The 16,276-nt window shown below is 55.7% G+C and overlaps 1 protein-coding gene across 1 annotated transcript in view; it reads left to right on the top strand.

Moving 5' to 3' along the window:
* HHIPL1 (HHIP like 1) overlaps positions 1-13,867 on the top strand; it is a 24,653-nt gene extending 10,786 nt beyond the window's left edge. The window contains exons 2-6 of the mRNA XM_026455089.1: positions 444-513; positions 871-1,016; positions 6,144-6,225; positions 9,753-9,835; positions 12,290-13,867. Coding sequence (XP_026310874.1) covers positions 444-513; positions 871-1,016; positions 6,144-6,225; positions 9,753-9,835; positions 12,290-12,825 — 917 coding nt within the window. The 3' untranslated portion in view covers positions 12,826-13,867. The remainder of the gene's footprint in view (positions 1-443; positions 514-870; positions 1,017-6,143; positions 6,226-9,752; positions 9,836-12,289) is intronic.
* Positions 13,868-16,276: the final 2,409 nt, after the last annotated feature.

Raw genomic sequence — 16,276 nt, 5'->3', positions numbered from 1 at the left:
TGTAGATGAAGCCTCTGTTTTTACCCCTGATTGTCCTTTCTCCCTTCTATCCTTCCCAGGAGGGCCCAAGTCTCCTGACCACAGAAATTCAACTAATTTTGCCAGTATTTCCCCAGCCCCTCTGCTGGGTTAGGCAAGAGCCAGGATGACAGAGATGAAGAGGACCCCTAGTACCCGAGCCAGGGAGACAGACCCATTCAGTCCACTGCACTGCAACCTCAGAGAGCCTGTGCACAGTGTGGGGGAGCTCAGCATGGCGGCCTTCAGGGAGGGCTTCACAGAGGAGGGGACATCTCTAAGCAGGACCTGGAAGTATCAATAGGTGATTGATAATCAGCGATGGGAGTAAGGAGCAAGGTTAGCATATTCCAAAGACGTTGAAGCTCCAGCGCTTGTCAGGTTCTGAAACTGGTGAACTCTTGAAAGCGCTGTTCCCTCTGCAGGATCCAGTGGGCTGGATTGCATTCAGGGGGCAGTAACCAAGCTGGTCTTGTTCATCCCTGTGGGTTTCTGGTAGGTGCTTGGTGAAGACTGCACACAATGATGGCTTCATGGACATACCACATGTGCAGTCACACAGGGCCCCATGCTCAGAAAGGTTCACACTTGATCTCATGCTCTGAGGTCACCATCTTGAATTCTTAATATGTTTTGAACAAGTGGCCCTGCATGCTCATTCTGCACTGGGCTCTGTGAATTTTGTATGGTCCTTGCATGGATCAGTGGGTGAACGGAGGAGTAGATGGATGGTGGAAGGATGGAGGGAAGGAAGGAGAGAGGGAGGGAGGGTGGGACGGATGGATGGATGGGTGGGTAGGTTCCCCTGGGTGCCATGCCAGGCATGACCTCACAGTTCGTCTTCCATTGCAGGCGTCTGATGTCCCTCCAAGAGAACCCAGAGACAGGCCAGTGGCACTACAGTGAGATCTGCATGGGCCGTGGCCAGACCTGTGAGTTCCCAGGCCTCATCAACAACTACTACCCGTACATCATCTCCTTCGGGGAGGATGAGGCCGGTGAGCACTGCTGAGACCTCTCCTTGCTGGTTGCTCATGCCTGGGACTGGTCCTCCATCCTGTGGTCCTTCTGGTCTCTGATGTAGGGGAAGGACCATACAGGCCTGAAACTAGTTCCCACCTGGGAGGAAGATGTTTCCTGGGCTCCAGACTTTGCATGTGCCTCTGTTAGAGAAGAGGGATCCCAGTCTAGAGCCCAAGAGAGGGTTCTTGGATCTCACGTAAGAAGGAATTGGGGGTAAGTCCATAGAGTAAAGCGAAAGTAAAGGAATAGAAGAATGGCTACTCCATAGACAGAGCAGCCCCAAGGGCTGCTGGCTGCCCAGTTTTTATGGTTCTTTCTTGATGATGTGCTAAACAGGGAGTGGATGATTCATGCCTTCCCTTTTTAGACCATATAGGGTCACTTCCTGATGTTGCCATGGCATTTGTAAACTGTCACGGTGCCCGTGGGAGTGTAGCAGTGAGGACGACCAGAGGTCACTCTCGTGGCCGTCTTGGTCATGGTGGGTTTTAGCCGGCTTCTTTACTGCAAACTGTTTTATCAGCAAGGTCTGTATTTTGTGCCGATCTCCTGTCTCATCCTGTGACAGAATGCCTTAACTGTCTGGGAATGCAGCCCAGTAGGTTTCAGCCTTATTTTACCCAGCTCTTATTTAAGATGGAGTTGCTCTGGTTCATATGCCTCTGACACCTCCTCGGGCGTCTTCAGCTCTCTGAGCTCCCACTTGTTCCTATGGAAAATGCAAGTAGTGGCCCCTTTCTTCCTCTCAGCCCACCTCACCCTGGGTAAGGTTGCCGTGAGCTCTAGACTAATAACATGGGTAAGCATCCATGCCGGTTAGCCGGCCAGGAAGGATCTGGAATGGTGGAAATGCAGGCAGGTGGTGGAAGAGAGCCTCCCCAGAGACCTCCCCTGGCCTGGAGTTCCTGATGGCAAATGGATTTGGGCCATTAAATGAAGCCACATAAGTATTTCAAAGCGGGTGGACACAGCCTTCTTGTCGGTTAGTGGATCCTGAATCTAGGCACTTGTGTTTTCAACACTAGGGACAGAGTGGGAGGGGAGAGGAAGAGGGGCCGGTGGAGACTGGATCCTGCTCCAGCCTCCTGCCTTTGTGCTTAGCCCGAGGATTGTTCCTGGACAAAAGCCCAGGGGCCCCCAGCGGGCCCTAATGGATGCTTATTGGGGTTGCTAGGCAACGCCCGCCCAGGGGCCTTTGGAGGGGTGTCCCCTGCCCGGCTCAGTGCCCAGAGCCCCTAGGGCTGAGTCTGGGAAACCTTTGTTGAACTGTCAGAATCTGAATTTCCAAAAAGGCAGCCCCCAGCCCCCACAGCCATTCCTAAGCCCTCTGGGCCCTTGAAAGCCCTTTCTTTTGGTCAGTAGGGGGTTAATGTGTTTTAGAAGCAGGGGTGCCCCTCCCCCACAGAGGCAGGGCCTGGAAGGAAGGTACAGTTCCCAAAAGGCCATTCCTCAGCCCTCTGACTGACACCCGAGTGTGGAAAACCAGAAGGAGGCACCAGTGAGACTGGCGGCCCAGGGACAGTTCTGGCAGCAGCCTCTGGACGGCACGGAGCCCGGAGCCCAGGGGTCCAACGCAAACAAACTTTCCCCTGCTCCTGGCTCCTGCCGCTGCTTCTCTAATTGTTCCAACACTTGCAAATTACAAAATGAGTACCTCTGCTGGCCCAGTGTGCTCCAGGGACAGTCCGCACCACAGAGACCAGGAAGGTGGCTCAGTGTCCCACCAAGGGAAAACGTCCCCTTTGCCCTCTGAAAGTTCATGGAACTTCCCCCCCACCCCCACCCCGCGAGACAGAGCTTCGCTCTTGTTGCCCAGGCTGGAGTGAAGTGGTGCAATCTCGGCTCACTGCAACCTGCAGCCTCCACCTCCCAACCTCCCAGGTTCAAGCCATTCTCATACCTCAGCCTTCCAAGTAGCTGGGATTACTGGCACGCGCCACCACACCTGGCTAATTTTTGTATTTTTTTAGTAGCGACGGAGTTTCACCATGTTGGCTAGCCTGGTCTCAAATTTCTGACCTCAGGTGACCCCAAAGTGCTGGGATTACAGGTATGAGCCACCACACCCGGCCGAGAAATTGTCCCTTTTTATGCTCAGGTGCAACAAAGTATGGGCAGCCGTGTAGAAATGTGATTGGACAAAAAGGGCCTGAGCTCATGCTGGTTGAGTGGGAGAGCCAGCACAGCCTGTGTGTCTAGATTCTTGTTGGCCTCTCTGCGCTTGCATTCCTTCCTTCTGGCTATGGGGCTCTCCCTGGAATGGGAGTCTGATGACCTGCAAATGGGTCAAACAGGTCAGATCATCTCCTTCTTCTTTATTTTAGAGGCAGAGTCTTGCTCTGTCATCCGGGCAGGAATGTGGTGGCGCCATCGTGGCTCCCTGCAGCCTCAAACTCCTGGGCAATCCTTCTGCCTCAGCCTCCCAAGTAGCTGGGACTACAGGCTCATGTAACTATGCCTGGCTATTTTTTAAATAGTCTGTAGAGGTGGGGTCTTGCTGTGTTGCCTAGGCAGATGTGGAACTCCTGGGCTCAGGTGATCCCCTGCCTCGGCCTCCAAAAGTGCTGGGATTACAGGCATGAACCACCATATCTGACCCAGATAATTTCTTTGTTGTTGCTGTTGTTGTTGTTGTGGGTTTTTTTGTTTGTTTGTTTGTTTTTGAGACAGGGTCTTGCTCTATCGCCTAGGCTGGAGTGCAGTGGTGTGATCTTGGTTCACTGCAGCCTCTGCCTCCCAGGTTCAAGCTATTCTCATACCTCAGCCTCCCGAGTAGCTAGGACTACAGGTGTGCACCACCACGCCTGGCTAATTTTTGTATTTTTAGTAGAGATGGGGTTTCGCCATGTTGGCCAGGCTGTTCTCAAACTGCTGACCTCAAGTGATCCGCACGCCTCGGCCTTCCAAAGTGCTGGGAATATAGGTGTGAGCCACCATGCCTGGTCTCACATAATTTCTTTATGGCCAGTTTTACACAGAAAGGTTGGGGGAGAGTTACAATAATATTTTTAGGTTCTATGACTGGCTTTGGGGGAAATGTGTGCTGGTTTCTATTATCTGCCATGGGAAAGAGAGATTCTAGGTTCTATGACACCTCAGGGAAGAATAGGACTGAGAGACAGGAGGGCAGGAGAAGGTCAGAGAAAATCTTTTGCTTTGGAGGCAGCTTCTGAGGCCTTCGTTTTGGAGCATTGTTTTCTGAGTCTCAACAGCAGCCCTGGGCGGGCTTGGCAGCACCCGCGGGGGCTCCCTGTGTGTGCAGAGGGTTGGGGGCTACAGCTCCCAGCAGATCATGGCTGGAAGGGGCCTTGCAGTCTGCCTGGTCCAGCCTTGTCATTTTACCAATGGGGAAACTGTGGCTGACTATGAACGCCTGGTTATGGAGGAGGGGCACCATGCGCCACCTGGCCCCTGGACACCTCCCAGAGGGGGCCTTAAGGTTGGTTGGCCAGATGAACCAGAGAGTTCCTCAAGGGGTTGGAACAGAGGAGACCAGGGCTGCTCCTGGTGGCTCACTCCAGAAAGAGGCCCAGAGGGGAGTGGACGGCCCAAGGATGTCTGACCAATTTAGGGCTGTGCCCATGGACTTCCCAGCAGGGACGTCTCACCCGGGGACCCCCACTGCTGCAGGCTGCATCATCACCATGTGGGCCTACAGTCCCTCTCCCGACCTCCCCAGTGGGGCTGGTGCCCCTGGGTTTGGGGGTCAGGGGCGTTTGACCACTCAGTGTAGTGCTTGCCTCATCCCCCAGCCCCATCACAGCTGGGTCCACCCAGGTTACACAATTTAACCCTCAAGTGCCTTCCCTTTGCATTTCCCGAGTTTCCTGTGCCTTGCTTCTCAGACCCCACCCCCATGCAGCCCTCCCTGACTGCACCTGTCCCCAGGGATATGCTTTTTTCTCCAACCTGTTACCAAGCTGTCTGTCTCAGCCTCTCTGCGGGGAAACCTCCCTCCCTGCCCCGAGCGCAGCCGAGCTCTCTGCTATCCTTTTACAAGGACACAGGTATTAGCCTGGCTGAACCCTCAGGATGAGTCATGTGTGGCTCGTGTCTGGGCTCCCAGCCACCACGCATCCGATATTGGTGTGGGGCTGGGGCAGCAGACTTTCCTGAGTTCTAGTCCTGGCTTAACCATTCACTAGCTGTGTGACTCAGGACAAATCACTTGACTTCTCTGAGCCTCCAGCCTTTTTTTTTTTTTTTTTCTCTCAGCTGTGATGTAGGAATAACGCAGCCTGTTTTCAGGACATAGATACCCCTGGCAGCAGGGGTTAGGAGGGAGGATTGGAGTGGAAGGAGCAGGGAGAACCTACATTCCCTGAGACAGTCCTCAGCACCAGGGACTCAGAACTCTAACGGTTACATTTTCAGCGCAGCTGTGAGACGGGGAGAAGTTGAGGCTCAGAATGGGGCCATCACACAGCTGCTGGAGATCACAGGTGACCAAGCAGAGGGGCTAGGACCTACCCTCCCAGCCATGTACTCTGCTCCTGCCTGGGAGGTCCTTGCTGTCAGTAGAGAGACATCCTGGCCTCGAGGACCTGGCAGGGCCCAAATCCCAGATGACGACCGCAATCATAGCTAGCTAATGCTGATTAGGCACACGCTCTGCGCTCTTCAATCCTTGTAACAGCCCAATGAGGCCTGCCCATTTTAGAGATGAGGAAGCTGAGGCTCAGAGAGCCACATGTGCCTGCGGGTCCCCCGGAAGCAGTCAGTTGGGGAGCTGGGCTGTAACCCCCTCGTGTGTGCCCAGAGGTGTGTGGGGCTGGGCATGAAACCCAGGTAGGTGACAGGGGTGGTGCTGGGTCACCGGGAAAAGGCAAGAGTGGAGGTGTGAGCCTGGCTGGGTCCAGGCAGAGCGCCTGACACCCAGGAGACCAGGCTCCAGAGGCCCTTGGGCACAACCCAACGCCTCACCTAGCCTCAGTTTCCCTTTCTGGGGACTGGACAGCTAGACTGAGCTGGGATGCCTCACGTGATGGCTAGCTGGGGTTGGGGTCGATTTCCAAGCCTGCGGGGAGCGGGCTGGTGAGGCGGGGCTGGCTGGGACCGTATTCTAGGTGGGGGTCTCACTGGTCACTTTGTTCTGTTCAAAGGGGAGCTGTACTTCATGTCGACAGGGGAGCCGAGTGCCACAGCTCCACGCGGGGTTGTCTACAAAATAACTGACCCGTCCAGGTGAGTCCCGGCCTCCAGGACAGTGAGCGCCTGCTCTCCGTCAGGCCTCCTAGCTCCATTGGCCTGTCCCCTCCGCCTTGCCCTCAGGTGGGCACTATTAATCCCCATTTCCAGACAAGAACCCTGAGGCCCAGAGAGGGACGTGATTCGCCTCAGTTCCTCCGGCAAGGGGCAGACCCAGGATTCAGACCCGGGTCTGCACGCCTCAAAGCACAGGTCTGTTAGGATAAGAGGGAGATGGAGAGGCGACTGGGGCTGAGGGCGGAGGCTTCACTCAGCTTTCTTGCCTGGCCCGCCCTCCCTGCGTCTTCCTCCTGTCTAGCAGGCCCCTCATTCCTCATTTCCTGGGCTGCCCCTGCATTCCCGCAACCCAGCCCCCAATTTGCCTCTGCGATGCCTCCCAGGTGACACCCTGATCCCTGTGTGTCCCCGCCCCATGCCTGCCCATCCTCCTGTTGTCTGTCTTCCACTGGGGAAAACACACTGGGGCTCCCTTCGCCGGCTCCATCTCCCCGGCTTCCCTTCTAGCTGTAAGGCCAGAAGCGCCGTGCCAGGCCGTGTCCCAACTCCTTCCGTGTGCAGCTTATTAAACCCTCAGCCGCTCATTTTACAGTGGTGGAAATGAGCACAAAGATACAAAGTCACGGGCCCGGGGCCCAGAGCCATGGTTGGGCCCAGGCCGCTGGCTCCAGAGCCCTGCCCTAACCCCTCGGCTGTGTGCCTTAACCTCACCCTCTTCAAGTACCTTCCCCAACCCACTTCGCCCTCCAGGCCCCTGTCCAGCGCTTCCTCAGCTCTCCTCAATCAGACTCGTAGTCTCTGGGCTACACGACTGACTGTCTCCCAGCTGCTCCGGGAGTCTCAGGGCCAAGCCTGTATCTCTTCACTCTGCAGAGGCCGCCCAGATACTGCAAATGGCATGGAGCAGAGACTCAGGAATGCTGGATGAATAAATGAGTGATCAGCTTTCTAAGCTGCTTCTCAGCCCTTAGATTTTCGCATCTCTGCTGGTTTCCACAGGAGTCCGAATGTCCCTTCAACATCCGGTGCGGACATGGCTTGTGCTTATCTCTAACACAAGGCCTGAGGTTGCACTCCAAGAATCCACATATTTGGCAGACCCTAGGAGTCCTCAGTGTGTTTACTTACCCTAAACTTTGAGACACGCCAGGTTTGGGAAAATCCTGAAAAAAGCTGGCGTGTTTCATGTTCTTGGGAGGCAGATGGGAGGAGCTCAAGTCCAGCCTGGGCAACAGAGGGAGACCTTGTTTCTAAAAAAATTAATTACTTTTACAAAAAGAAAAATTCTAAAACACTTATTGTGCTTAAAATATTTTGAACTGGGCTCAGTGTCTCACACCTGTAATCCCAGCACATTGCAACCTCCACCTCTCAGGTTCAAGTGATTCTCCTGCCTCAGCCTCCTGAGTAGCTGGGACTACAGATGCCTGCCACCACGCCACGCCTGGCTAATTTTTGTATTTTTAGTAGAGATGGGGTTTGGCCATGTTGGCTAGGCTGGTCTTGAACTCCTGACCTCAAGTGATCGGCCCACCTCAGCCTCCCAAAGTGCTGGGATTACAGGTGTGAGCCCCCACACCTGGACTCCACACTCTTTTTCAAAGGATGTTTCTAGTTGTTCTCCAATGCCCTTTTCCTGTTCCAGGATCCCATGTTACCTTTAGTGGTTGCATCTCCTTAGCTTGCCCTGTTTGTGGCAGCTTCTCACTTTCCTTGTTTACAGACTTTTTTTTTTTGCTTGTTTGTTTTAAAAGCACACGTAAATTATTGACATGACTTTTTATCAAATAAAACATAATCACTTCCTCCTTCCATCCCTTCCTTCTCATTTCCATGAGGTCCTGACCATCGTTATCTATGCAGTGCCAGGATTTACATGGTTGTATTTGGATCACACGCAGACTTGGTTCTTTTTCCTTCACTTATGCCCATTTTGTCTAAATGTTGCAAACATCACCCTCAAAAAAACCGTTTCTAATGGCTGTGTGATTTTCTGCTGAGTCACTATAACTTATTCCTCGGAATTTTAGGTTATTGCCAATTTTCAGAAAAGAATGCTTCTCTGAGGAAATGTTACATATACCAAACGAGTGCCTAATTCATGCCAGATGTTGCCTTAGATCCATCATCTTTGGTTTTTCCAACACCGTTTCCCTATTGGCTTGTTGTCCCCATGTCATAGAGAGGGACCCAGCAAGACTTAGGGAGTTCTCTTGCTCACAGTCTTGTGTTAGGAGCCAGAAGTGGGCGAGATTCCTCCCTCCCGCCCTGACCCTTCTCCTCCCTTCATTCTCCTGGCTTGGAATAACTGTTTCTTTGCACCCACACGTATTGCACAGAGGTCCCATTATAGAACATTTGGAAAATGAAATAAATGGGGAGTGGAGGAGGTAGGGTCAGGTCATCTCTTACTACCCACACATAACCACTGTGGCGTTTTGGGGTGGACATCCTACCCTTTTGCATAACAAAGACTTTTAACGCAATTTCCTTAAGGAACAAAAGCCCCACTGGGTCTGTCGAAAGTGTGTGGATGTTCTCTGGAGGTCAGAGCAAGAAAAAACCTCGCTTTTCCTGCAGCTTTGAGAAGTGTGTGTGCCTGGTTGTGTTTCTGCAGCCTCTGGGGACAAAGACCCTTGTTTCTCTTTTGTGTCCCTCTTCGGCCAAGCCTGTCTGGAGGCCACTCCGTGTCACGTGGCTACTTCACCCCTTGGCCTTTCCACTGAAATCCTATTGAAGTCGTGGGCCCACGTGGGTCTGTCCTGGAATGGGGTCATTCCCAAAGAATCACAGATCGACGGCCAAAAACTAATTAAAACGGAATTCCATTTCCTACTGTGCCCTCAAAAATGTCAAAGGAGACCCAATTCCTAGCCCTGGCACCCTTCTCTGCCTCTTTTGTCTCCCTGCTCTCGCAAACCCCACACTCCAAGGCCCCAAATCCCTCAGCTCTGCCTCCAGGCCCAAGGCTTGCTTTCCTCACCCCTGCCCCGTCCTTTAGATGGTTCCAGGCAGAGGAATCTCTCAGATTCTGCATCCTCAGAAATCCAGGAACCAGAGGGTCTGAGAGAGACCCTCCTCAAAGGCTGTGGAGCTGGTGGGAGAGGGTGGCGGGCAGGAACCAGGCTGCATTTCAGGAATCTGATGGCAGGCTGGGGGAGTAGAGAGACTGGCATTTGTTCACACCCTGAGGACAGAGTCCATGCTCTGGATCAGAAGTGTCTTGGGAAACAGTAAGCCTCCAGCCCCGGTGCTATCCTGGCAGAGGCTGAGCATGCAGCCAGTGGGCTGTCATAGGGGATTCATGCCCTGGAGCTCTTAGAATCCTGGGGGCATGGAGTGGGCAGGGATGCCACAGGCCACACAGCAGGTGCATGGTAAATGGCCGCCTGTTACTATCGTTGCTGTTCATGCCTGCCTCACTGCAGGGGAAAGACAATGGCAGGGGGCAACCTCAGGGTGGGCTCCCAGAGTGAGACTGATAACCTCCTGTGTGTCATTGGCAGGCGGGCACCACCTGGCAAGTGTCAGATCCAGCCTGCTCAGGTGAAGATCAGAAGCCGCCTCATCCCCTTTGTGCCCAAAGAAAGTAAGTGCTCGCCAGTGGGACACTGAGGGTTGGGGGAGAGATCCCGCAGCCCACAACGGCTGCCTTTCCAGCCAGACACGGGTCTTACCAGCTGGACCTAGATGTCCCTCTTCAGCCCCTGTGCCTAGCACTGTGCCTGGCACACATTAGACATGGTGGTAAGGTGGATGGGACTTTTACTAAACTGGGTCTTGCTTGATTGGTCACAATTCCTTAAACCAAGAGAAAAATAGCTAGTGCCAGGCAAGGTATGCTCTGAGTTCTTGGGAGGGACAGAGAAAGGGGATGTATCTGTGTGTAAGCAAAGGAGACTGGAAGAGTTATTTGTGGGAGGGGCTGGCATGTGGGCTGGGCCTTCGTAGATTGTTGACAAGCCTGGTGAGGAGAGATGGCAGAGCAGGGCCACAAATGACTGCCCATGGGGCCTGGGGCCAGGGGGAAGAGGATGTTCCAGGTTGGGGCTATTCCCCTGGGCCCAAGTTACGTGGGAACAAAGACCCCGTGTTGCCAGGTCTTCCAGTTCTTCAGAGAAGCAGAAAATCCCCCCATTCACTCATTCACCACGGACCCGTGCCCTGCCCTGGGGATACAGCACACGGTGAGACACTGCGGTCCTCGCCTTCTCAGCCTGTTAGGTACAACCTCCCAATTCAAAGTGTTGGCAACTAGTTCAGAATTTTAAAAATCACTCTGTGGGCCAAGGAAAATATTTCAGCAGGCCAAGTGGGCTCAGCAGGCCACCCATTGGCAGACTGGGTGTGTGTGGGGGTGGGGAGGGCAAGAAGAGAGGGAGGCTAAGCACCTGGGCAGAAGAGGTACCCGGGGTAGAGGGCGAAGGGTCTGAGCTCAGTGATTTTGGAAGTGAGTTCTGGTCGCAGTTGGTTTCAGGGCTTGGTGAGTTTTTCATTCATTCATTCAGCAGTTTCTGGCACTTTTGTTAGTTACTGGCTCCACGCTGGATGCCGGAGCCACATTGAGAAGTCAAACCAGGCCCTGTTCTGGCTGGGACAGACAGAGATGTCATTTACTGTCCCAGGCCTCATGATTGAAGTGTGTGCCAGGTACCGTGGGAACCCACCCAGAACAGTGGAGACTGGGGTCAGGGGTAGGGGTTCCTGGAGTCTGAAAAGAAGAGGAAGGGTGCACCAATGGGGGGATGCACTAAGGGGGGTGGCACCTAGGGGAATGGCACTGAGGGAGGGTGCAGAGTGGGGGATGCACCTGGGAGGGCGTTACACGGGGGGGGGGGGTGCACCTAGGGGAGTGCACCAAGGAGGGTTGGCACCAAGAGGGAGGTTCACTCAGGGATGCACTGATGGGGGTGGCAGTGCAGGCAGGGGGAACAGCGAGAGCCACAGTGGGAGAGGTGAGGCAGCCTGAGGAGCAGGAGGTGTGGGCCAGGGGCCAGGGTGCAGGGACAGGGAGCACCTTGTCCATGTCACGGTGCTCCGGGCCCTGGCCTGTGCTTGGCCTTGTGCTGAGAAGCCCTTTCTCAGCTCCCTCTCAGTGGTTTTCAAAGTGCGACTGGCGGAGGTGGGGCCGGATTAAAGAGATTAAAGAGATTAAAGAGATCTGGCCCGGCGGTCCCGGGATCCTCCCCATGGTAACTGAACAGTCTTGGGTTGTCACACATGGCGGGGCCCAGTGCCTGGCACTGCACCCGTGTGGAGTAGGGCTGGGCACAGCAAAGTGGAGATTGAGGTCTATTCCTGTGGCTGACCTGGGCCAAGCGTGTCCCCACATTCTGCAGGGACAAAGGGAACCACCTACCTCAGCTCCCTAGCACTGATTGCACTCAGGCTCTGTCGGGGGGTATAGGGGCTCTGCCTTGTTCCCCAGCCAGACAACCAGAGCACCCCCATCGTACCCGCTGTGACAGGTGCCAACCTTGGGAGTGAGGAGGAGAGATTCGCCCTGACCCCAGGGATCCCTGTGCGCATCCCGTTCCCAGCCTGCTGGCCACTGGCCACCATAGACCTGCAGCAGTTTTTACCCATCTGTGGGCCTCAGCTTCTTCACCCTCACAACCAAGGCCTGGAAGAAGAAACGGTGCCTTGCAGACTTCCCAGACACTCCTTCCTTTCCGTTGCCTTCCCGAGTTGTGAAGTGCCAGGGGTTGGCTCCCCCCGCCCAACCTGGGGACTCCTAGGAAGGCCGGGCTTGGGGTAGGGAGACACAGCAACAGCAGACTGGCACAAAGCAGTTGCCAGTGTTTGCTGCATGACTGAAAAAGCCCCTGGCGCTTGAGTCCAGGCTGGCATCTTGCTGGGTCCAGGTGACCTGGGAAGCACCACTGGGAGCAGGGGCGGCATCCTGTGTGATGCATTCTGGGTGTGAGTGCAGGGCAGACCCAGGACATCCTTCCCTGAGTCCGGCCTCTCCGCACAGGTTGTAGGGCAGCATAGGGTGGGCAGCTCCTGGATCCCTCTGATGGCATACTCTTCCTCTGCGCAGAGTTCATCCCGAAGACACCGAGCACCGCGCGGCCTACAGCGCGGGCGCCCACCCGGGCGCCCCGCCGCAGGCGCCCCACGGTCGCTCCGCCCCCGCCCACCCCGCGGCCAGCGCGGCCCACCCAGCAGCCAGGGAGCCGCAGGGGCGGCGGGCGCCGGCGGGGGCGGCTGAACTCGGCGAACCGGGCGTTCCGGGATGGTGAGGTGCGCCTGGTACGGCCTGCGGGCCTGAGCTCCGGCAGCGGGCGCGTGGAGGTGTTCGTGGGCGGACGCTGGGGCACCGTGTGCGACGACTCCTGGAACATCAACGGCGCCGCCGTCGTGTGTCGCCAGCTGGGGTTTGCCTACGCCGTGCGCGCCGTCAAGAGCGCCGAGTTCGGCCAGGGCGGCTCGCTGCCCATTCTGCTGGACAATGTGCGTTGCGCGGGCTGGGAGCGCAACCTGCTGGAGTGCCAGCACAACGGCGTGGGCACCCATAACTGCGAGCACGACGAGGATGCGGGCGTCGTGTGCAGCCACCAGAACCCCGACCTGTAGGCAACACGCCTCTGCCCCCAGGCCATCCCGCCGGCGGGGAAGCCTGGCAGGGCCGCTCCGCCCTGTGTGCGCCCGGCAGGTGCACACGCTTTCTAGGGTGAAGGGGGTGCGGGTGTGTGCTGTCCTGGGGACCTGTGTGAGGCGCTGCAGTGCATGTGTATCCTCCGCAGACCCAAGGCAGGAGTGTGTGTTGGCGGGGGTGTGGGCTCTGGGAGTGCATAGTCCATCATGGGCCGGAGGAATTCCTTTCTTACCTCCAAGCATTCCAGACACCAGCAGGAACACAGCCCGGCTGTGGGACCCTGAGGAGGAAGGGCAGCCAGGCTTCGAGGACGGACATGGCCCCAGGCTTTGCTAACAGAGGCACAGCTGGCAGACTGAGGGTGGTGGGGGAAACCAGGCTTGTCCTGCCCACAGCTGGAATGGAAGGTGCCAGAACATCCGGAGGGTGGCCTGAGGAATGTGGCCCAGAGAGCATGGCCTGGTGCCCGCCCCCCACCCCTTGACCCCCGCAGTCTGAGGTACTGGAGAGAACCGGAAGGCATCCAGTGGGGGAAGGGAAAGCCTTCCGGAGGCTGGGAGCAGGGTGAGCTGCAGGCCTGGGGCCCACTGGAGGGGCAGGCTGCGTGGAGGAGCCAGCACCTGCTCAGGGAGGATGGCTGGGAGGACTGGATGACCTCCAAGGCTGGAGAAGCCGCTCAACAGCATACTCAGCTCTTGTGGGTGCTCCTGGGATGGCTCCAGCCTCCTCCAACCCTGAGGTCTGATTCTCTCTTGCTCTCGGGGCCGGAGCCACCCACACTAGCTGGGCAGAGCTTTCACCCTGACCCTCCAGTGAGTGGGTGGGCCTCCACTACTTTCAAAGCTGTGTTTGGGCTCTGGGGCCACCTCTGTCCTTTCCATCCCCGTCCCTGCTCAGTGTAAACCCAGGAGACCTGATTCCTCCAGCCCTACCTCAGGGCTGATCAGGCTGGGGGTTCAGGGAGACTACTGACACCTGGTCACCCAGGGCTATGCCCACAGTGTGGCTGTCTACACACCACTCTCCTGCCTCCTCTCTGACCTGCGCCTGTGTGGGAGCCAGGGTGGGAACCAGGAGAAAGGGGTGAGGCCTGCCGCCTCCCACCTGCATCACAGGTGGAAGCTCCTTTGTTCCAGGGATGCTTGGGCCTGGCTCTGTGCCAGGCCGCAGAGGGGCACTAAGTGTGACTACGCTCAGCCTCCAACAGGAGCATGGGTGGGGGTGGGTAAGCTGATGAGTCACCAGGCAGTGAGGACAGGACGTGGCCCATGTCGGGGGTTGGAAGAGGTCTGGGTGGGGCACCCAAACCCAGCCGGGGGGGGAGGCTTTGGGGAGGCAGTGATGCTGTGCCAAGTTCTGGGAGCTGGCACCAGGGGTGGCCGGGCAGGCACATGGGTCAGGCACGAGTCTGGCAGGGTCTCCTAGCCGCTAGTATAGGGTCTCCTAGCTGCTAGTATAGGATCCTGGGCTGCAGCAGAAAGCTTTAGGGTCACTCTCTTGTACTCCTCATACTCAGTGCTTTACAGAAGGGGAAACTGAGGCACACAGCGGTTAGACATCTTAGGGCACCAAGCCAGGGAAGGGAGAAGCCAAGTTTGAATACAGCAGCTTAGTCTAGAGCCCCCACACCCTAACCACTGCCTCAGCTCCACTATGCCTGCAGAGAGGGGTGTGCTGGGGCTCCTGCCTGGTGTGGGGGTGCCAGCCTGGCTGGGAAGCAGCTGTTGGGGATACCTGGGGGCTCCTCTTGCCTGGCATGTGGCCCTGCTGCTGGCCTCCTGCTCCTCTCGGGCCTCCAGCGGCCTAGGGGTGGTTGAGTGGACATCTTCCCGGGATGCAGGGGAGTTCTGAACTCTGATGCAGGGGGTGTTAGGAGATAGCAGACCATTAGTGACCATCCCGGCCGAATTCCTCACTGTGCAGATGGGGAAGCGAGCTCAGGGAGGCTGAGTGTCCCAGGCCTGTTGCCCGATGAAGCCACGCTGAGACTGGAGGCCAGGGAAGATGCAGCAAGCCTTGAGGCCCTCAAGAATGTGGCCAAACCAGGGCCCTGCTCGCCTGGCTCCAGAAGATGTTTTGCTCAGAGATGGATTAGGAGGGTTGGCAAAGGGAGCTCTGGGTATGGCCTTAGGCCCTCTAATACTTCTCTGGGCAGTTTGGGCTTTGGCCGTGAGTCCTCCAGTCCAGGTGCTCTCCCTCCCCAACCTCCAACTCATCACCTTTCAGGCCCCAAACTAGGCCAGGGCTAGGCTATCGCCTGACTTCTGGGGACTGACTCCATGGTCCCCAGGTCAGTGGTCCCCAACCTTTTCGGCATCAGAGACAGGTTTCATGTAAGACAATTTTTCCATGGATGGGGGTTGGGGGGATGGTTTTGGGACGAAATGTCCTACCTCAGATCATCAGGCATTAGATTCTCATAAGGAGCTCACAGCCTAGATCCCTCGCATGCACAGCTCACAGTATTTTCCTATGCAGATCTAATGCTGCTGCTGATCTGACAGGAGGCAGAGCTCAGGTGGAAATGCTCGCTCCCCACACTACCCTCCCCCACTGCCGCTCACCTCCTGCTGTGTGGCCTGTTCCTAATAGGCTGCCCATCCATACTGGTCCTTGGCCCAGGGTTTGGGGACCCCTGCCCTAAGTAGTAATAAGAATGGACAGCTGTTATATGTAAATACTTGTTCCCCAGTGCTGGAAAGAAATAGCACTAGAACATAAATTTAATTATCTCAACAAGGCAATTTTACTTTTTGCAGAAAGGGTGCTCATCACAGATGGAACAATGGCAAAAGCACACCTGAACAAAGGAGGGAAGCAATTTTTAGCCCTTACGCAGTTTGTCCCTGCTACTGTGTCCTGTGTCCATCGGCTTGAGCCAGACCGCACAATCTAAACTAAAACCCAGTTGGCTGTTTAAAACTTTTCTAAATAGGTAAAAGTAATGGAAGGATAAAGGAAAAGAGGAAGTTGCTTAAGAAAGGACTTAGAAAAGTAATTATATTCCCAAATAAGGAAGGGGCCTAGGGTGCGAGCTGGGACATGCCTGCAAGCACGTCCATCACAGATATTTTGGTTAAAATACAAGGACATAGAATGTCCTATGTGCATGTGAGCATGTCTAACAGTTACATAGGATAGGGCTTAACAAAGAGTTATTAGCATAAAGCAAGGAGGCCTGAAGGAAGTTCGTCTTTAAAATAAACTATTATTTCTTCTTTTTTTTTTTTTTTTGAGACGGAGTCTCGCTCTGTCGCCCAGGCTGTAGTGCAGTGGCCAGATCTCAGCTCACTGCAAGCTCCGCCTCTGGGGTTTATGCCATTCTCCTGCCTCAGCCTCCCAAGTAGCTGGGACTACAGGCGCCGCCACCTCGCCCGGCTAGTTTTTTGTATTTTTAGTAGAGACGGTGAAACCCCGTCTCTACTAAAA

Source organism: Piliocolobus tephrosceles, chromosome 6 (assembly GCF_002776525.5).
Source record: "Piliocolobus tephrosceles isolate RC106 chromosome 6, ASM277652v3, whole genome shotgun sequence".
Taxonomy (NCBI): Eukaryota; Metazoa; Chordata; class Mammalia; order Primates; family Cercopithecidae; genus Piliocolobus; species Piliocolobus tephrosceles.
The sequence above is the reverse complement of the archived record's forward strand: the minus strand, read 5'-3'. Positions and strand labels throughout refer to the sequence as shown.